The sequence below is a fragment of the Cylas formicarius genome, unplaced genomic scaffold (genome assembly GCF_029955315.1).
Source record: "Cylas formicarius isolate icCylForm1 unplaced genomic scaffold, icCylForm1.1 PGA_scaffold_12__32_contigs__length_19106922, whole genome shotgun sequence".
NCBI lineage: Eukaryota > Metazoa > Arthropoda > Insecta > Coleoptera > Brentidae > Cylas > Cylas formicarius.
In genome coordinates this window covers 6,352,536-6,375,639 of record NW_026844225.1, presented here as the reverse complement: position 1 = coordinate 6,375,639, position 23,104 = coordinate 6,352,536, and the positions used below count along the sequence as shown (strand labels likewise).

The window sequence follows — 23,104 nt, the reverse complement described above, 5'->3', positions numbered from 1 at the left end:
TCGATGCGACTTGGTTCAATGACGTTTACACATATAGTTTTCGTACATGGCCGCTTTTGCATTTATAGCGTGAGATTCAAGCTCATTTTTTTTCCTATTCCGAAAGATATTAATTTATATGCGAGCGAACTGGACACATTGGATTTCAAATACCGTTGGTGAATACAAAATATTTATAAAACCTCTTTCTTAATGTATAGGATGGGCCGTTTATTTTGGGACACTACCTCCAAAGTTAAATACAAAAGGTAATTGCGGTATTACAAGCCTTCAATTTATTTTAATGTTGTATATACAGGGTGTTTCAATTTTGGTGTTCGAGTATCAACTTTCTCATTTTAAATAACGGGTTTTATAATAAATTTCGATACATAATAATAAAGGGAACGCGAAAAATAAGATTTAAGATTAAATTAAAAAAATTGCCAAATAAACATTTTTTTACAATGAAAACTACCCATTTTTATCAAAAATTGAGGCGATTTTATATAAAGTTGTATATGCCTAATATTTTTACTTTTTGAAATATTTCGTTTTAAACATTTTTATATTTTATATTTATATACATACAGTGAAAACTCAAACAAAATTTGTTGTACTATTAGGTCTCCATACAAAGCTATGGCTTAATCCACTCTGTATAACGAATTTCTCAATCTCTATACCGAAAGAAAAAAGGGCACATCAGGTAACAAAGTAAAGTTGCTTTAATTCTGGAGATAGAACGGTGAGAAAAGAAAAGTGATGTGAGACCTCGATACGGATTCATACCGTCGACTGCATCCACGATTAGGAAGTGCAAAGAAAAATTCATTCAGGCTGAAGCGGCAGGCAGTTCTAGTAAAAAACTAAGAAAGCCAAAATTTGAAGATTTGAAAAGCAGAAAACTTTGCTGAACAGCTTGCCATTATCGATTTCAGAGCTTCGGAGCGATGGTTGGAGAAGTTCAAACAGAGACATGGTATAAATTATGGACAGATAAGTGGAGAAGCCCGCGATGTCGACAGAAACGTCACTAACGACTGGCTGGAGAAGACGTGGAAAAAACTAGCAGAAAAGTACCCTGCTGACGACATTTTTAATGCTGACTAAACTAGTATTTTTTATAAAACTCTTAAATTTCGAAGTGAAAAGTGTTTGGGTGGAAAACTTTCTAAAGAATGTATAACAGTGTTACTATATATATAGCCAATATGAGTGGCAGAGAAAAAAAAGTTAGTCGTGATTGGAAAATGAACTAACCCACGATGTTTTAAGAACATCAAGCATTTGCCTGTCACTTACAAAGCAAACAAGTCTGCATGGATGACATCGCAAATTTTTGAAGAGGAGATACGGAAATGGGATGCAGAATTAAAGGTTAGGAAAATATTACTTCTCTTAGATAACTGCCCTACACATCCCCATATTCCAAATCTACGGAATATTCATTGGCATTTCTTCCAGCAAAAACAACAAGTATATTACAGCCGCTGGACCAGAGCTTAATAAAAAGTCTTAAGAGTCGATACAGGAAAAACATTTTAATAGAAATGATCGAGTCCGAAGACAAATTTTCCATTAATATGCTAGATGCAGTCAACTTTATTAGTAAAGCTTGGCAAGAGGAGACAGCAGAAATAATTCAACACTCCTATCATCATGCAGGACTTATTGCCGAGACAGAATGCGAACAGTACTTGGAAGATGATCAGGCACTAAGCGAGTGGATAAAGCAGTTTCAAACAACGATTACGTTTATAAGTGAGGAGTTGCAAGATTTTATGGTGATAGATCAAGATTTGCCTACAACAACAGAGGAAACCATATTACAACAAGCAAGAAAGGGTGTGGAAGAGCTCCAAGAGGAAGAAGAAGATGAAGAAGTTGCTCTGGCACCACCACCAATCATTCAATAAACCCTATATTCAGTTAAGCTGCTAGAGTAATTTTCTATGTATCATGGGGAAGATGCCCCTCTGGAAGAAATGGTGAAAATACAAGCCAAAGTATTAAAAAAATTCAAAAGGAAATGATCGACTATTTGAAACATTAAATGTAGTTCTTAAATATGTATATAAATTGCTCTTAAGTAGATATTAAAATATGTATATAAAATAATTAAATATTACAGAACACATATGGGTATTGTTATTTTTCAAGTGCCTATAACTGTTTATAACGAAAAATAGAGTTTCCACTTATATTTTATATTTCATTATCAACATCATCAAACATCAGAAAGACAAAAAAATGTCAAACTTTAAAATTGTCAAAAAACGTCGTTTTTCTCAATTTACGTCGCAGATATGAAAGACAGTGCGCAATATTCAAAGTGTAGAAACACAAGAGAAGCTCTGCAGGAACAAAATTTAAAACATAACCCTGAAAAATAAAAACTCTAGGAAATACTAATTTTGGTGAGTTTTGGTTAATTGACAGCTGCGTATCTACGATTAACAAATATAAATAACATAAAAAATTATTTACATCTAAAACAAACATTTATTCTATGTGGGAGTTGAGTTTTATTTCCATTTGATTATGGTGATATAGTATTTAAGAGCTCACTGTCGTGGCAGAAGGAAAAAATCTATCCAAAGGCTGAAATGAGGCTTTCATATTTAAATCATCACACAATTCTAAATAAATATATAAGATTGGTAAGCCAGAGTACATTTTTAAAGAGTTTAAACTCTGATTTCCATTAAAATTAGATTGGCAGAAGACTAACGAATCAGCTGAAGTTATTTTTATATTCTTTGAAAGTTTCATCCGACTTACAAATACAACTTTTAGAATCCCATTTGCTTTTTGTATACATTCATTGACATGTCTCTTAAAGTAAAGAATCAGTATCAAAATCGAATACATTTTTAAAACAGTTACAAACTACAATAGGAGGAAATTATAAAAAAAGTATTTTTTGGAATGAAAGACCGTATGTTTATAGGAAATTTTAAAGAAATATATTACTAAGAGTTTTGCAAAGCGCGGGAATATTACCTCACACAGGTTTTTTTTTAAGTTTTGCCAACATGACGCAGACTCTATTTCTTTGACATTATTAGTTTTGTTAAGGTTTCCCTAAGAATACCGATTTAAATTTACGAATAACGAATAATACGAACTTAATTTAAATCGATTCCGACTGTGTTGTGCTTTATACTACTAATATTATTTGTTGTGTCTTCCTCTCTTTATAATTCACAATAGTTCTGAAATGTATTTTCAAATTTTTATTTATCCTTAAAAACAGGAGGACGTTTTCGCAATATCGTGAGATAAAAGATTGAATCAAACTTTTTTTTAAATATTTTTTTTAGCTTTTTTTTTACGATTTATTTTTCTATTTAAAAAAAAAAATATTGTTTAACCTTCAGTTATATTTTTGTTTATTGTATTCGCACGTGGGTACCAGTATTTAATTAAAAATTACCATACAGTACATACTAAACCCAATTAAAAGCAAACCCCACACGTACGGGGTATTTTCACCCCTAGCACGTGCGCCTCCTTTTACTGATGGCTTTGCAAGTCACTGGTAACGGCTTTTATACTGATAAGCACCATTATTTTAACAGTTTATAAATGTCTAGTTATAAAGTGGGGCAGTTTACCCCCAACATATTACTTTATCTTATTCGATCTAATGTACTTAATGAGTTAGTTGATGTGGGTGCAAATAATGGGGTTAGAAATTGTTGCAATTATAACCCTATTGAAGTAATTATTGACAAGTTCATTTATTTCGTTGACATGCTCTATTATATGCAAATGATTGAAATTTCCCAAGGGGAGGTGTTGGTTCAACTCAGTTGCAATTGATTGAACTTATTCATTTCGTTATATTCGCTATATATAGGGGAAGGACTGAGATGGTATACTTTTAAAGAACAATTTACAAAAATTGGAATTTTCAACAAAAATGTTTGACGTAAATATTTAGAACTGAATTAAAAACCATCGGCACCGTGAAATTCCTAGATATATGTTATTAAAATTATATGGAAAGTAACATATCCTGGTAACAAAGTATTTTTCCGATCCAAAATCAAAAATAAAAAATGTGGAAAACGCATTGGGAATATTAAATATCAAAAGTAAACACTTAAAAATTCATTCAAATTACTCGATTCGGGTTTATGTTGCGAATTTTACAACAAAGCTGCAATAGGATTGGTCAACCTTAGTTACAAATGTTTTTATTACCCAAAAAATGTGTATACTAAAAACTAGTAGTTGTGGAGATTATATTTTCTGCACGAAATCTTTTTGTTTTTACAAATTCTAATAATTAAAAAAAAAAGTGATATATTTTTTAAAACTAGACATATAGAGACATTTTCTCTTTTTCCTTTAGGTTTTTACTACGAACGGCTTTTCCTATACAATGTAATGTAGTCTATAGGAATAAACGTATTGTATTGTCATAGGTGAAAAAAAAATCTTTGAACTTTTTCTAAGTAAATATTCATTGAAAATAGTAGAGTAGAGTGCATTTGGTCCCTGTAAACCCACTAGCATTCCGAAATATTAATCCTAACATTTTCAACGCAAGCCTCTTTCTAGCTCTTATTAAAAGAACGTGTATTAAGTGCAAGATAAAAAAGATAAGACCATGGAACTGCACAATCCCTAATCAAAAAGCAAGGTTTTATGTCTGTCTATCTATTCTATCAGGACCATAGGAGATTTTATGATGAGTAGGCGATAGATATTTTGTGTGATATCTATCTCCCATTCACTATCATTTATTTGTATTTGTATGTTGCATTGTTTGGGCTTTCATTGTGTTGTTTAAATAAAATTTCTCTCTTTACCGTATAGTGTTCTTATGTGATAAAATAAGTGGCAGTAAATAAGATTAAATACAGAATTCAGGTCATATCTCACCCTCTCTTGACTACACCTTACTTTATGAAAGGTCGTTTTCTTATAACATATATATTCTACACAATAGCGTTCCTAAGAAAATTAAATCTTTGAACGTCTAATTGTTAATACGCATTTAAATCCTTATCAATCACTTCTGTTGTTAATCCAAATATAATATTATTATCATAAATAGATATATAGACTGATCTAAATTAAGTGTTCATCATTGGTGACTTTGTTATGAATAGAGGTACCAAGTCAGTGAAATTAGTAAACTAGTAGCATTTTTAAAACAGAAAAACAATTGAATGTAGGGTTTAAGAAGAAATGAAGAAAATGTTAAATGTATATCTTTTACTCTAACATTCATAAATCACCGACAGAATAATAAAGGTCATACGCAATGTTAGCTTAAAATTGAAAATACCCGAATGATCAGCACATTTCTCTTTTAGACTAGATGGATAGCAATGATAAACACTTAATTTCGATCAACCAGTATAATTTTGCGGACATCTCTTGTTCTATTAGGACTGAACTTTGATCAATTCTAAAATGTCTTCAGTCCGATTTTGCGGATAATTTTATTTATTTATAAAACTAATTTAGTTTTGACATTGTTAGGCTCATAATCCGTTCGTCCATAATAACGAAACTTCACCGTACGATGGAAGCCGAATACGCATTACTTTGAAACAAGTACCTGGCCTTAGTCTGCTTTATGCCTAACCCAAATAGAGTTATTACACGCTCACGTGTTGAAAATTGCTAAGTTAAAATCATTCTTGGAACGTTATCGGTGAAGTTAGTGTTAGAGCAAGCAAAGTAGAGTTTTATTACATCATGAATTATTGTATCACGCGAATTAAATTTCATTTTTCCAGCGCAACGTTTTTTTATTATTAAAACGCTCGAGTCAATCGTCCACACATGAAAATTTTAAAATTTAAAATGCCGGTATCGTTCATTAGCAGTAACAATATCATATATAGATTTTACAGAATTTAAGGTATTTAGTTAAATTAAATTAATTTTAAGAAATTATGTATGTAAGTGCTTAAATGTTTACCTTGTTATGATCAGTAAGGATGTTCCACAAGGAAACGACTTAGTCCATTACCTTTCTTTCTTTATAAATCGGATTTTGAAAAGCTTTTCAAAGGTTGTAGTAGCCATTACTATGATTTGCATAAATACTGGCCAGCAAAATTCTATATAGCGAAAAATATTTTGTATTTCATAATGCTTATCAAACATTTTCATATCTTAAGCAAATTTGTATTGTAACTTAATAAGGGTATTAACAAAAGTAAAATTACAAAAGAAGATAATAAAAAATTAATACAAAAAAAATACAACAAATCATTCAGTTCCCATTCCTCAGACATTTCTATTGCCTGGTGTTCCTTCATCACTAAATCTTCCTTTTATCCTGCAACACAGTTCTCGACATGTTCACTTCAAGGTTCCATTTCTCACATCACACCAAGTCTCTATGGGCAGTCCCAATAATCTGGTGTTTTGGAAGTTACATTTGGTCTTCAATAAACTCTTACACTTCTGAGTTGTCGAGGCCAAACCTCTTTCCTTTTGACCAAAGAACTCTTGCCCAGTCTTCATCAGGCGATGCTCTAGGTTTCTTGCTTTCAGATCAGAATCAGCTGCGACCTGTAGCTGTGCCTGCAGCACTCTTCCAGTCCCAAAATGTAGTCTTAAAGCAGGGGTTCCTAAAAAACCAGGTCTTCTCAAGTGTGGACCTGTGTCCTATTACAGTTCGATGAAGTCACTGCTCGATTCATCGAAAACTCCGTCAATGTTCCAGTAAAATGGCTGCCTGTTCACACTCTCTAGATTGGCGTTCCATATTAAACAGTTTACTACACCGAACCGCACAAATGTTAATATTCAGTGCAAATGATAAATTTAAGTAATAAAACAAAAAAAAAACTTAGACTAGATAAAAAAACAACTGTATAAATTTGGGATGTATCACATCAGAAGCCTATTGCTTCAAACTAAACTATTCTAAAACAAAGGATGCAAAAAAAAAATTAAAAAATATTATGTCTATTTGTTGATTCTAATTTGCGGCTTAATAATATGCGGTAACACTTTTTTTTAAATTGGTGTCAGAAATCCAGTAACTGATTTTAGATGTTTTTAAAGTGCTTATTCCGTAAACATCACTAGCTGGTATATTTGATGGTCCTTGATGGTAAACTTGCCTGAATCTAATGCTTTGTGTTCATTTGTTGAAGTAGTACAACATTTTTTTGGTAGTCATAAAGCAGAGAGTTACTTAGAATTAGTGCAAACCATGCTTTAAAAATTTAATATTTTTCGTTGCATACTTGAATATAAAAGTTTACTTACTACCTTGGCAGCTACCTAGATCGTTTTCCCGAAAAGTGAGGTGATTGTAGTGAAGACTAGAGGGGAGGCTTCCATCAGGACTATGCAGGATGACCGACTACTGCTGGAGCCTTCAGAGTAAAGTCTATTAAAAAAAAGGAATGTGACTGGTCTAACTCAAAAATCTGAGAGCACTTTTTTTATTTTGCACTCAAAAATCACCCAGGAGCGGCAACTGAGTGACGCGACGATTACACAAAACATCAGAACCATTTGACAAACATAGAAACAAAAGGCTCGAATTGCATAGCGGCAGTGTTAAATGAATCTTATGCACTCCTGATCATTTTATAATTATTTAATAATTATTAACAATAATTTCATCTTTTCATTCGATACTCTCAAAATGCCGATGTACCGATACTTTAGCCGCCATTTTGGGAGCACTTCTGTAGATCACTGTTTTTGAAGTTTGATAGTCGTGATAGTCACGTGACTAAACCTAGACAACAGACACGATTGTAACATTCCTTAAGTGTTCATTAGAGCCACAGCTCTATGTAGAGAATTAATAACAATATTGAGATAAAAAAAAACCTTGGAAGCATATTCCCATGATTTTATATCTCAAAAAACCAATATTAAAAATTAAAACAATTGTTTAATTTCATCGGGAGCTATAAATATTTCGGACCAGCTTTAACAACATTTTCACGTTTCACAAAATTCATTTTTAACAATAAACGCGACATTTTCAGTGAGTTGCCCTTTCACGTGTTAAAAATTCTCGCTGACAATTTTCAAATTGTCACGTCGCATTCATTTTTATTTATTTTGACCTCTACTTTTACGAACAATTGTTCCTCATTCTATTATAAACGCGCATAGGTTCGCAATCAATCCGGAAACAAAACTAAAATCCGTAAATTAATAATTAATATTTTTGAAATTCGAGAACGATAAATGAATCCATTCACAATTGCGATGCCCAAAAAAATTATTTACATTGCATTGCAATGTCCGCATTAAAATAAAAAATCGCCTGACCGTTTATATTTTATGAAATAATTATTAATAATGCAAAAGTAGCATTAAGTATACTACCAAAGGCATTTTGCCAATTTACTTTTGACTATTTCTCTTTTATATAGAATAGAATATAATGGAATTTATTGATTATGCTTGTACAATGTCACAACTACATTATAGTAGGTCAAAAAAATAATATAAATAACAAAGAAATATCCAATATCAAGTTAAATATAAAACAAAGTAAACAGTAAAAACTATGACACTAAAATTTTTTCAGACAAACATAATAAACAGGTATTAGATATTAAAATTAGACAATAAATATAATGGGTGTTTTTTGTCGATGTATAGAACTTTAAGTTGACATTACTGTTCAAGATGGCGACCGATTTAACAGCTGTCAAGTGATTTATTCTCAGTTTGGTTTGGCAATTCATCATGAATAGGCTCAATTTAATTTCGAAAATAATGGTTCCGTGCGGAATACGTGTAGCGCACTACGTCCATTTTATCGTCGACAAAATCGTTCTTCAGAGCAGTTAATTCGATTAACCATGGAACGTTTTCACATCACGTTTACTCTTATTGATAACTCGCATCCTCAGAGGCGCCGTACGGTGCGTACAGAAGAAGCTATTGCTGTTGTAGAGCGTAGCATTGAGGAAGACCCGAATGAGTCCATCCGCCATCGAGCACAGGAATTGGATCTGTGTCCATCCACTTTATGGAAGATTTTGCGCAAGGATCTTGGTTTACGTGCTAACAAAATCCAACTTCTGCAAGAATTGAAGCCAAACGATCATTAAGTTAAGCGTAGATTCGTCGAATGGGCCCAAAACGAGATTGCCGTTGTTCCCGATTTTCATAAGCGAATTTTGTTTAGCGATGAAACCCACTTCTGGTTGAATGGCTACGTGAACAAACAAAACTGCCGCATTTGGAGCGAAGCTAATCCTCAAGTGTATGTCGAAACACCGTTACATCCAGAAAAACTGACTGACGGTGCGCTTTATGGGCTGGTGGAATCATTGGTCCTTACTTCTTCAAAAACGATAATGGCCAGAACGTTACAGTCAATGGTGATCGGTATAGAGCTATGATTCCTAACTAACTCATTCCTGAATTGAATAACCATGATGTCTAGAAGATGTGGTTTCAACAAGACGGCGCAACATGTCACACAGCTCTTGCCACAATCGATTTATTGAAAGACACGTTTGGTGACCGCCTAATTTCACGTTTTGGACCTGTGAATTGGCCTCCAATATCTTGTGATTTAACACCGCTAGACTACTTTCTTTTGATGTTGATGACGGTTTAACGGCGGTTAAAATAAATAAGTAAATTTCCTTGACTTAACTTTAATAAGAAATCTTAATAATAAATTTCATTTCTCGTTCAAACCAATTTTAATTCAAAATCATTTCCCTAAAAATAAAATTAATAATTATTTGAAAAAACGATCCTACACGTTTAATAATAAATATAAAATATCAAAAAAAATAATTAGAAATTGTAATACTATATAGAAATATAATATCGCAGTTTGGCATAAATCTTACAAATTAATATTTTTACTTAACTAATGAGTAAAATTTCAGTCAAAATAAAATTAAATGTTGTTCAAATTGCCTAAAGAAGTATATTGAAATAACAAGCAAACTTAAAAAAATTTTATAAATGGACATAAATATAACAAAAACGCATCAACTGCTTTACATAAACATGAAAATAACAAACCATGAATTTAGTTTTAAGGAAACTAAAATTTAAACACAAGATAATAATTATTAAAAAATAGCAATAAAACAAATCTTCCATATTAAAAGGAAAATAAATATTCCTATCATATTTGTAATTTCTTAACTCATTCAAAATATCACTAAGGTATGTAAATATTTTTATATACAATTTGCACTACTTTAAATTTTTGAGAAGTGGGAAAAAAAATTTCAACAATCTGAACAACTCCAGCATGATTTCAGATATAAAAACTAAAAATTGATCATCATGATTATAATATTTTTAACGTTTTTTTCAACTAACTTTTTGAAAATCCATACATATACGGGATGTTCTACGTAAAACTATGTAACATTGCTTTCTCTTTCTTAGTGATAATATTTGGATGCATTGTTATTAACTTATATAGATTAAAAATTTGATTTATGTTTTCAATTAATTCTTGTGTCTAACAACTTTCTGTATTTACCAATGTGTTATTAATGGCACTAATTAAATTTTGAATCAAAATATTCCATTTTAATTATCTTGTAGTTTATTAAACCTCTTTCAATTCGTTGTGGATATGATATTATTTCTATGATTTTATTATCAACTATTTTCAATAATAATTAATAAAATCCACAAAAATGTTTCGATCCATTTTTAGCTTAACATTGCGCTAAAAAACTTCCTCGTCAATCGTATATACTTGGCCAATGCTAAGGAGTTTTTATCAATTGCAAAAGTTGTTACAGGGTGAGCGAGATATTCAAAAATATATCGATGGAAATTGCTATTACTCGTACAAATTTTGAATTTTACCAAAGTTTGCCATGATTTTGAATTTTACCGAGACATGAAAAACGCTTTATACTGGGCGTAATCAACGATGTTGACTGCGCAGTTTCTAAAAATAATGTTTGCTGAATATCGTGCTCTAGGGCTAACGGTTTTACAATGATAATCCAACGATATTAAAAGCCACATAATCGAAGAAATAAACCGCGTTGTGGGAATTTATTTTTCACTTCCAATGGCGGGATAATGCATTGTTTATCTATGTTATACAAGAGATAATATCGGTTCGAGAGTCCCCTTTTCTGCGAAGTTATTGACGAGTCGTTAAACTTGTCACCAGCATTATTTGACGCGTCTGTCAGCCAAACGTAACGAGAAAAATACGTCCGAGACATACTTTCATTTTATGCGTAAACGGACCTGCTAAATTAATGTTTATTACGTTTTCCCTTTTTTTCTTTTTATAGCGACATTATAAACTTGTCCAAGACGTCCGTTTATCGACCGAGAGTTTTCGTGACGTAGTTTCAAACGAAACGGTTTCTTTTTTAATAGCTGAAAATCGTTTGCTTTCAAATTCTTTTACGGCCGAAGACTCTGTAGATAATGAATCCGATTAAATACGAGTGAGTGAAGAGATATAAAAAGCTAGAATGAGGGATTGTATAATACATTTCAGCATGACCAAAAGGAGACGGCGAATTATAATTAAGGTATACTTTACCGCTGTGGGGGAGTATTAAAATTTACTGATTTAATTTAGACAAAATATCCCGAGCGTTTTCTTGGAATTAAAAAATTTATAGAATATCGGTTATTTTTAAAGATCAATGGATAAACAATTAAAATGGAATAAAGAAATACAAACAGTATTAAATAACCTACATTTAAAAATTCAAATATTTTAGAAACATTTTAAATAAACACCAAATGTTAACACTTTATTATGCATTAGTGTAGTCACGTTTATAGTATGGTATTTTGGGATGGGAAGGAGTAATGGGTGTACATCTTAAAAAATTGAAAATCATGCAAAAATATTTCCTAAAAATAATTTACCAAAAAACTAGAAATTACTTCTCTGTTACGAAACGTTTTTCGGTAACATAATTAAGTACTTTTAAAAAAAACTCTCAAAAAATTAATTCTAAGCAATAAACAACCTAATAAATAGAAATGCATAAAGAACAAAAAATATATATACAAGAATAAATAACAAAAAAAGGGGGAATGTTGAAAATAAAAAAAACCACAATTACATGCAAGATTTGCTTGTTTTCAATATCAAATTTAAAATAATATGAATATTTAAAATTTTTATGTAATGTAGGTTAGATTTGGAATTTTATATAAATTATGTAGCAATTCATTTAAACATTTATTAACGTCACTTTCCGCAATATGTGGCAGGGTAAATTTATGATATGTCACGCAGCACAACTTAAGGGTTTTAGGGAGTATTTCCATATGTTTATTTTGTGGATATACAAAATGTAATGTGTTATTTTTAATTTAAATTTGTTGTTGTCTACAGAATAAGCTTAGTATCGTTATAATTATTATTAAAAATTTCTCTAAGCTGGGAAAAACAAGAAAGAAGAAAAAAATATTGCTATTTTTTGCTTGGATTTAAGCTACTATGTTTTTTCGAAAAACCAGCATTAACTTTGACGCAGATTTTGTTAAATTTCTCCCCTTTTTAAATAAAGCTTTTAAATTAGTACACAACCTTTTAATAGGGAATTGAAATTACAAATATCAAGGGATTATTTTTTTTGTGCAAAATCATGTTGATTTTAAAAATAATTTAACAGAACAGCCATTTTTTATTTAGATTTCCCACAAAATAAACTTAAAACTTTTTATTTTAAAATTTGGTGTCCGAAGGATTTTTGGACTGTCAAATGTGGACACATTTCCCTGTGATGCTTTCAAATGGTCGCAACTTTTTTCTCAGTGTAATTTGAAATTTAAACAAATTACACAAAAACCACGTATTATTTGCTTTTTACAAAACTTCTGGATTCCTCCTGCGTCGGTTTTTGCTTACTCGAAATTCCTGACGTCTCGCCAATCATCCTGTTGGCTTCTTCAGAGCTTGACTGAAAACTGTACACACAGTTGCGTCGGTTTTTACTTAGCTCTGCTTTTGCAGTTTTCTTGACTATTAAGCTTCAGTTGGATTTTGTTAGTTCTGGAAAATGTTTGTGACCCTCAAGTTCACCCAAATCACAGAAGCACTTAGTGGCGTTATGATTCAAACGTTTTCCCTAAAAGCATTTTATAATGAATATTAGACAGTCGATCGTCAGTTAAGTTGATGCCTTCCTAGCGTATTCGTCGTAAAAGGAAAAAAATATAATTTTTCTATATTATCAAAATTGACAGTGTATTATTTTACCCTACAACCTTTAAAAATCAATAATTTGGTTTCGACTTCATATTTTAGATTATTTTATTTTTCTTCAAGACTGATGCAACGTTTAAAAGAGGCCTGAAAGACTTTTCAAATGAGGTACTATTCGACCCCTAATTCCATTTTAAATGTTTGGTTTTAAAGCAAAAAATGGCATTACATTATTTTCTTTCACCGCACATTGCATAATTATCAGTTGTACCTCGAGGACGAAACTTGTTAAGGAAATTTCATTAACGTCAACTTTCGTAAACAGGTAATAGTGATTCATAGGCGGAATCTATATTCCAAATGGCTAAGTTAATTTACGCTGCCGTTAATAATGTTAATAATACCAGCGAAAGCATCCAATTAACAAGAGTAAATATTTCTCTAATATAGAGCAGCAATATAACCGATAATATTAGCCTGAAAACGAAAATAATATTATTAGCCAATCTTTCGTTTAGGAAACTTTATATCTTGCGAAGAATGGCAAATAAGTCGAGAAAGATTGATTGGATTAGAATCTTGGCTAATGTACGAAAAAGGATGGGATAAATGTGAGGTGTAATAAATCTAAGCAAAAATTTAACTTTCTATCGATTAGGTAGAAGACTTGACAAAAAGTAATCTATAATTATCTAGCAAAATTTGTTTGTTGTTACCAATGAAACCTAACGGAGAATAGAAGTTTCACTAATATCATGGCTCAAAATATAAATAAAAATCATTATAGAAGTAAACTTGAATTGGGAAAAATAAAGTCCCACTGTGACCCTATTATTATTTAACATTTTTAAAACTTTTTAACGATACGAGTAACAGTTATTTTTTATTAAATCCCCTACATAAACACTTATTCTATTATTACCTCTCTACGATATTCAAAAATATTCACAGAAATTTTATCATTGAATGGATATTGGTGCGTTATTATGGATATGAATAAAAATCAGCTTACAGAGCACGATAGAGGACAAAAGGTTTGGTAATTCAATGTCTTAAAACTCACATACTGACTTAAATTCTGGACAGCAGTGAAAAAAATCGAGAAAAAAAAGGACAATACAAGCTTAAACAACTAAAGGAAAAGGAATGTCGAAAACAGTAAGAGAAAAAGAAACCATGGATTGTCTCCTAGAACAAGTTTGTAAGCCATTATAATGCGTTAAATACTTAAAATTTGTGTTTCTTGTTTTCTGCATAAATTATCCAGTTTTTTTTCAGTACGCTTAAGATTCTAGATTTATCTTCGAAATTAGTACATTGGGCAATATATTAAAAGAAAATATTCCAGCAGTAAAAAAATATCCAGAAACAAAGGACAAAAGAAGCTTAAAGGACCAGAGGAAAAGGAATTTCCCAAAGAGAAAGAGACAAAAGAAAATAAACTAACATATAATCATTCACAATTATACGACAATTAACAATTGCAATTAACACGATATGTTAAGAAACCTATAAATAAATCTAATGAAATTTTTTTCACAAAATACGAAAAATAAGAATAAATAAAGGAGGAAGTAGGAAGTAGCCAACAAATTACATGAATATATATGAAGAAATGTATGAAGCATAACAACTAACAACAATAAATGCAGCTGTAAAACCTATAAATAAAACTGATGTATTATTTTTTAAAAAATACGCAAAAGCAGTATAGATAAAAGAGGATGCACAAATTACATAAATATTGAAGAAGAAATGTATGAAGCATCAAAGTTAACAATTAACAACACTTTATTCAGTTGCCAATTCTATAAATAAAATTTATGTATTTTTTTTTACAAAATACGAAAAAAAAGTATAAATAAAAGAGGAAAATGGAAATACGCTATGCACAAATTACACAGATATAGAAGAAGAAATGCATGAAGTATCACAACTAACAATAAACAACACTTAATGCAGCGACCAAACCTGATTTTTTTTTCAAAATACGAAAAAAGAATAAACTTTTCAATTAAAATATAATAATTTCTTATAAAAACGGTACTGACTGTATAACACTTCTCTGATGTCGTATCTCGCTAGTAAGTTAAGTTAAAAATAACAGCATATATTTTTTATACTTATTTATTGAAATATTGCTTTTTGTTAAATCGTCAAGTATTTCAAATAAAATATAATTTGAAAAATAAAACGAGTAATTTACGAAAAGAATTCATATAAGTCAATTAAAATACATGGAACAGTGTAAGTCGTAGCACAAAATAGACGCATAGGGTAAGAGGCTTAAAGAAAATGCTCTAAATTCGAAAGGTCGTAATTAATTATTCATACATTAAACGACTAAGTTGCATTAGAGCAAAGTTAGCAAACATTACGAGGCAAAAAAAAATCCAACCAAAACCACCAATAGAACAAATATTTTAAGCCGTTTCGCTGGCTTTCCTAGCCCTGGTTTTGAAAACGAAACTTAAAATTCATCCTTTAAAGTACATTTGCATACAAAAATAACACTCCGCATTAATATATGAAGAAAGGGAACGAATAAAAATTGCTAGTGGTTTGACGCTTTCAAAAACAACCACGCCAAAAAGGAAATTCCTTCTCCGTCTTGTGCCATTGAGCGTGTGGAGATTTATAATCCTTATTTCAGATTGCTTTTGTGCCCACCAATAAAGAGTTTCACAATTAAGTCGGAAGAATTTCCTCTCATGCGTAATAGATCGATAAATTTAATTAACCTTGGGATGCCATGTTAGGTTAGAGCCTGCACGCTAGCAGGCTATGATCTGGGATTTTGGTCTGTTATGTTAAATGGACAAACGGCCCTATGTAAAATTAATTAAAGGGATTTGCTTGTAAACACTAAACAAGCATATCTCTAGGCATGGCCCCGTACCTTTTTATTTGTCCGCATTAAGCGATGAAAATAAATAACGGCGGATGGTTGTCCCAGTGATCTCCGCAGCTGAATGTTGATTAAACATTTAGTAAAATGGGCACGTTTGGTTTTAGGTTAGAATTTTATTGCAAGGTGAGGATTCGAGAAAATCGTTGGAATCATGTGAGGAACTTCGATGAACCGTCGGTTCGGAATTATAAACAGGATATAAACAAAGCCGAGTGTGTGTTTCATTTAACGCACATCTTCGACGAAAACTTTGTGAGGTTTGTTGAGTGACCCGCATAAAATCGGAAACAAATGGGGAAAAGTTCGAATAAACCATACCTACCATGGCCCAAAATGAATCTGGGAATTAGGCAGAAAGCTAATTAAATTTTTAATTTTTAACGGGAATGAATTTTAATGTATGTTTAATTTCACTGTTCAAATTGAGTCGATTGATCATATCATCAGAATTCCAAGTCTTGCACAATAAAAATAGACAAAGTAAAGAAACTGTTGTTTGTTTGTTGATCATTTAAATTCATTTTTTTTTTTTCAAATAAACTTCTACAGGCTACAGTAATACTTTATAAAACTTCTGGATTTCTCCTGAGTCGGATTTTCTTCACTTGAAATTGCTAACGTTTCGCCAATCATCCTGTTGGCTTCTTCAGAACTTGACTCAAACAGTTTCCGTCAAGCTCTGAAGAAGCCAACAGGATGAGTCAACTCAACAAAAACGCAGGAGGAATCCAGATGTTTTGTAAAAAAATGTGCCAAATATTTCAATTCATCAATGCACAAGCCCAACTTAATTTCAGTTCCGATCCCTATGTTTCCCTTAGATGGAAATGAATGTGAATATTTCCAAAATGAAATAATATACAACGTGAACAAAGTTAAGTGAGTGCTATTGATACGAGATTTCTGATTGATTTCAAAAAAGGTACTTTGGGCAAGATTGGTACGACTTTTATAACATAAAAGGTAATTATTTTTTCTAAATCCAAAAATAAAAAATTATAAGCCTTTTTCAATTTTGTCTAGTTAATATTAAAGGTCACATTGGACTTCAACTTGAATTTTTTCGCGAGATTCTGTTAAAAAAGTAGGTGAAAGTGGCGTTTAGGTGCCATTTAGAGACATCCCGCAGATATTAATCGATTGATGACAGAAACCAAAATAGGATGAATCAGTAAGCAAAAACCATATTTTGAATTAGTTTCCAGCAATTTGAATATCTGCTTCTTGACGGAGCATGACTCAAACGTTTGCGGTAAACCCAACAATGTAAGCTCGACGTTCACCGCACGTAACTGAGATTGCCATTTAATACCGACCACCATCGAGATTGATTTCAAATAAGGTATCAGTTCGTAAAAGCAATTTCATTATATTTTCTATTCCGACAACACAAACGAGCCAATAACTAGCCATAAACTTTTTTTATAAAGTTATACTATACTGTTTGACCAGGCTTGATTTTTTTAATTTAAAATCATGATTTAAATCAAATAATCAAATAATCAAATCAAAAATTAAATCAAATAAGAAAAATAACATAGTAATATAACAAAATAATATATTTATATAAAATATATATAAAATAATAAAAATATAAAATAAAATAAAATAACAAAAATATAAAGAACTTCAGAGCAGTCTACACAATTTAAATAAAAATTAAACCGATGCATAGTTCCTACGATTAATTAAAGCCGGTATTTCGAATCGCCTTAAGAGAAAATTAGGATCATAACAACTCTGTGAAAATACACCATACTATTATCCTATATTATGTAATAATGATCTAATGAATCTATTTCTTGTCTGAATAAAGGGTATTTATGATTATTATTATTGAATTAAAAGTGACAAAAATTATTCCACTCCCTAAAGTCCGGGATATCTTAGAGATAATTTCAGACCCATAGCAATCGTTCCTATTATTTAAAAAAAAATTGAGTTGATAAAAGATAAACTTATCGCTTACTTGAAGGAATGGAAATTATTAACAGATTTGCAAAATGGTTTTCGGTCGGGTAAGTCCACCATCCGTGCCTTATACACAATGAGCATGTGGGAATGGGTTTGAGGAGGGCTTGTCGGCTTCGGTAACGATGTGCGACCTCAGCAAGGCATTCGATTGCGTGGATACTAATATACTACTTTCTAAACTTGAATACTACGGAATTCGTGAAAATACCCTACAACTTCAAAAATCTTATTTGACCGGAAGAAAGCAATATGTTGTCTGGAATGATCGGGAGTCTACTTTGTTGGACATTACTAATGGAGTGCCTCAGGGTTCCATCCTTGGTCCACTTTTGTTTATAACATACATAAATGACGTTGTATTTGCAACAAATGCTGCTTGCAGTATACTCTATGTGGATGACACATCATTGATTGAATCGGATAAAGATCTAACTAATTTAAATAAAAAGGTCGTCACTACACTCTCCCTGATTGAGCAGTGGTTCTCTGCAAATGAACTTCAAAAAATGGAAAATGCTTACGTTACCATGTATGTTATATGTATTTATTCTCCAATCTTTAGTTAAAATCCACTCGAATTTGTCTGTCTTTCCGACTCATGCTGGCTACATGACTCGAACATGACATAACATTAAGATCGAGGTTGTGCGCTACACAAAAAATAAACTTAATCTAGATTTGTATAATGTTTTTGCAAACCTTCTTTTTCAGTCCAAAAATAATGATATTAAACGACTTTCCATTAAAAAATTTAAACAATTATCAAAAAAGTTTTTTGAAGGGCGTTGTTTTTATTCTATAAAAGAATTTGTTACACATCAGGCCCAGTGGACCTAGTTTACTTTGTAAATTAATTATTCTTAGAGTGTACCTATATATAAAAAGTTAAGTTTTACTTTCTAGTTACACTGGTTTAACTGTTTACATGTAATATATTTATCTTGTTACTTTCGAAAATCCATGAAATCGAATTTTTCGAAAGTATCTGCGCTCGTATAAAAATTTTATATCTCGGTAACCGTACGTCCTACGGGATCGCCGTCGAAAAAAAAAATTTTTTGTCTATCCGTTCTCCGTTCTCGTCTTTTGGTTTTTCCTGAATAACTTTCGAACCGTTGGAGCTACAAAATTGAAATTTGCTTCCTTTTTTTTGGACCTTGCTATGAAACACGATAAGTGTCCGAAATTTGAAGCAATCCACTTCTTATTTGGCACATCTATGCATCTTTGCTGAGGGGTCGGGAAGTATTTTAAAAAAAATAAAAATCGCGTGTGCAAGGGTCTACAAAAAAAATCGTTTGTCAGAAACCGTTTACAAGACCGAAAAAATTCTTGAACCAGATGAAACGACTCCATAAACTTTTATTCTTGACAATTTTTCAAATATATACAGGGTGCGCAGCAAATTCAAAAAAACTGAAAAATGGTTCCCCCTATTATTAAAAATTGATAATAATCTCAAATCTGTGTTTTAGATGTCAGTTTCTTTTACATGAGGATATAGCCCATATAGAAAGCTTAAACTTTTGTATTTACGGTTTTTAAGTATTGTACAGGGTGTTCGCGATATTTCGTGCAATATTAAAAAACATCATAAGTACTCCAAATTTGCAGCAATAAAATAACGAGAAGTATTTTTTTTTAATTTTTGATTTTTTTGTGGTTGTTTTGGCATCCAGAAAAACATCTTTTCCATCAAAGCCATTCATCCGATCCGAAAAATTTTACATCCGTAATACGTGGGAGACCCGGGGCTATAAATTTTGTTTCACGCATTTTTTGATTATGTACAAGGTGTTTTAGTTAAGACCCTGAAAATTGTTCTTTTAGAGAGTAAATTATTAACCGTAAATCAAAATTCGTACAAACAATAGCCACTCAAACAGTTCAAACGTTCAAACAGTGTTATAGGCCATATCAAGGGCTACAATTTTGGATTTACGGTTTTTGTCTATCACATACGCTGTTCGATATATTTAAAAAAATCCAAATGAAAATCACTATTTGTGGCCCTCAATCTAGATGCGATGACGTCATTTAATATTACCACGTATTGCATGGTTTCAGAAAACAAGTAGTTTTTTGAAAACCATTTACTCCATTGGAAAAATTCGGATACCAGGAAACTAAAGAGATCCAGGGCTATATCCTCTATTTCAAATATTGTTGGAATTATATACAGGGTACGTCGTTTGTGGGCAAAAAATTCTAATGAATCCTAGAAATTTGCGCTTTTGTGGGTGAATTATGAAAAACTTTTAAAGATGTGATAATTTAATATGAACAGTATCGTAAACTGTGCCGAGAGAGAGTTTAAGGTTTCGTCTATAACACAGGGGACGCAAGATATTTGAAGAAATATATACAAATTTTAATATTTACCGAAGTGTGCCGTAACTTTGAAGTTGGACGAGATGAGAGATGAGAGACGAGATCACTTTATACGGGGTGTATTCACAATCAAATTACATCGATTTTGCGAAAGTTTCATAGCGGTCCGCAGGAGCACGATAGAAAACAATGCGTCCCTTTAGGACAAGAATCCGCGAAGCGCCTTCTTTTTAAAATAAAAAGCTGATTCGCGCTATTTGCGATGAACTTGCCCCGCTCACCGACGATTTTTCGATAGCAATCCTGTTTGTACCCTTCCTGACTTGAAAAATACGTTTTTGTATTTATAAGTGGTCAATAAACGATTATTTATTTTATTATTATTTATTGTTATTATTGTTATTATTATTATTATTATATCTAAACTTATGATGTAGTACAAGAAAATACGAAAATTAAAACAAAAACTTGATGGCGACTACAAGAAAAATCGTTTCCGTTGGAACTGCAATGGCCGCGATTTTGGGGTAACGAAAACGAATGAGAAAAACTACGTCGAAACAAAAGGTAGTTTTATGCAAGTGAGAGAAATAAAAGGGCCGCTCTTTCTAGACCGTTTGTTTTTTGGCCGCATAGATTTACTAGACCGGGCCACCCCACCAGAATGTAACGTCAGTGCATCCAGAAATATAAGCGCTTTTTTTTGTTCCAGATCGAGCGGAAGGCGTTTCAGAGCACGTTATACCGTACTGGGACCAACCATTCTCGCAGCCATATTTTGATAATACAACGCGAAGGGAGTATACGACTACGGTCGGACAAACAGCTCATTTACATTGCCGGGTCAGAAACCTAGGAGACAGAGCTGTAAGTATTTATTACCTAACAATAGTTCCTATTGTCTTCTGGCGGACGCTGTCACACTGCTTCAAACTAGGAAAAAACGTTAAAATACAACTCGCTTTTTATCGAGGATTAAGTTTGAGGTGAAATGTGTTTTGAGAAGCATTAAAAATTGTCAAATTGATAAACTTTATTTCATAATTTTTGACTTTGTTCGAAAAATCAGAAAGTCATTTAATACCGAAAAGTTTAACGTTCATAATAACGTAGCTGTCACTATTAAACTACATTTTGAAATATGAAACCGAAAAATTCAGTTTCGAAATGATAAACATAACATAGAAAAGAAATGCATGAAAGATCTTTTTCTTATAATATTTCTAAAAATATAAATAACGAACGCAATTTTAATATCGATCAGTACTTCAGAGACATCACAGGCTTCTAAAACTTCTGTCAGATCACATTTTTCAATACCTTTCTATCGAACATACCATACAAGGAACGGACTTCAGTTCATTAATATTTTCATAAATATTTAATATATGACTCTGCGTTATCCTTAGAACACTATAAAAAACACAAAAAAATAAAAAAAAAGGATAATATTGCTTAAAATATGAATAGCATAAGCAATGTTTATATCGATCAGTCTCCATTAGTACTTCAGAGACATCAGAGGCTTTTAAAACTTCTGTCAGATCACACTTTCCAATACCTTTCTATCGAACATACCATACAAGGAAAAAACTCCAGTCAAGGAAATTTGATGCATCGTCTATGGAAACCTTTTAAAATGAACTACCCTTACTAGATTGGGCGGACAGTATAGGATGAGAAAATTCCAATATTAATACAATTTATCACATTTTTTTTAACAAAATGTATGTAATCTATGACTTTGTATCCCCCTTTTCAAAAGAGGATATTCAAAGAAATAAAAATCATGTAGCGTTTTGGTAATGATCAAGAGATTCTGGGAAAATATTTATTTTACAAAAAAAGCCATCACCTCAGTCTATTGTAGAGAATAATTTAAAAAATACAACAATGATTTTTCTATGCTTTTTGAAAAGGTTCACAAAAAATCGTAACAACAATATCATTGTCATTCAGCTACCGTTTTCAAGATTACGTAGTTAGCAAGATAAAAAAACTATATGGGTATAAAATGTCTAAATAACTTGTTTGAAATAAATAGCGACAGTAGAAGATTTTTTTAAAGATAAAAATACGAAATAATGTTTGACCCTCAATACATACATTTCCTAATTCATTTTTTAATTATGTTGTTATTATTTTATATTTCTGTCCTTATGTATCATTTTGTGTGTTAAATTTTCGATACTAAGTTTTCTTGTTGTATAAAAAATTTGCTTGAATGATTTTTGGGTGTTGATACTCTTATCGCATATGCAAAAAATAATAAGCAATAACTTTAAGTATTGGAATATAGATCAATTTAAACAAATTCATAAAAGCTGTACGTGAAAAATTACATTTATAGGGATGAAATTGCCCCTGTATTTATTGTGCGGAAAGGCAGTTTGAATGCTTAGTTTTGCAAAGTTGAAATTAGTTCGAAAATAAATATTTTAGTTCGACATTCGTATAAAAATAAATTTACTAATCAGACTTGTTATCAATAATGATAATGCAGATTTTTGTTAATAGTTTGCTTTGACGGATCGAAGATGTTGAGACATTTCTGGACAAATGGTAAATCTGGTTTTGATCTTATATTTCTTTAGAACTTGTGATAGGTGGTCAGTGACGTTTTGAATATAAGGAAGGACAACAGTGGCTAGTGTGTGTGTGCTATTGCTATCGGCCTCATTGCTATTGGAACGTTGTGATGAAGTGTATTAATATCTTTATTGTGGAAATTATTAGAGAGAAGAGCAGAGGTAACGTGTTTTAATTCTGGGATCAAT

General features: G+C 31.5%; 1 protein-coding gene across 2 annotated transcripts in view; it reads left to right on the top strand.

Annotated features, from left to right (window-relative positions):
* Window positions 1-23,104, top strand: part of LOC132695877 (protein turtle homolog A-like) — a 413,609-nt gene that overhangs the window by 256,827 nt on the left and 133,678 nt on the right. For both annotated transcript variants that reach the window (XM_060660435.1, XM_060660436.1), the window contains exon 3: window positions 21,040-21,194. In XM_060660435.1, the coding sequence (XP_060516418.1) occupies window positions 21,040-21,194 (155 nt within the window). The remainder of the gene's footprint in view (window positions 1-21,039; window positions 21,195-23,104) is intronic.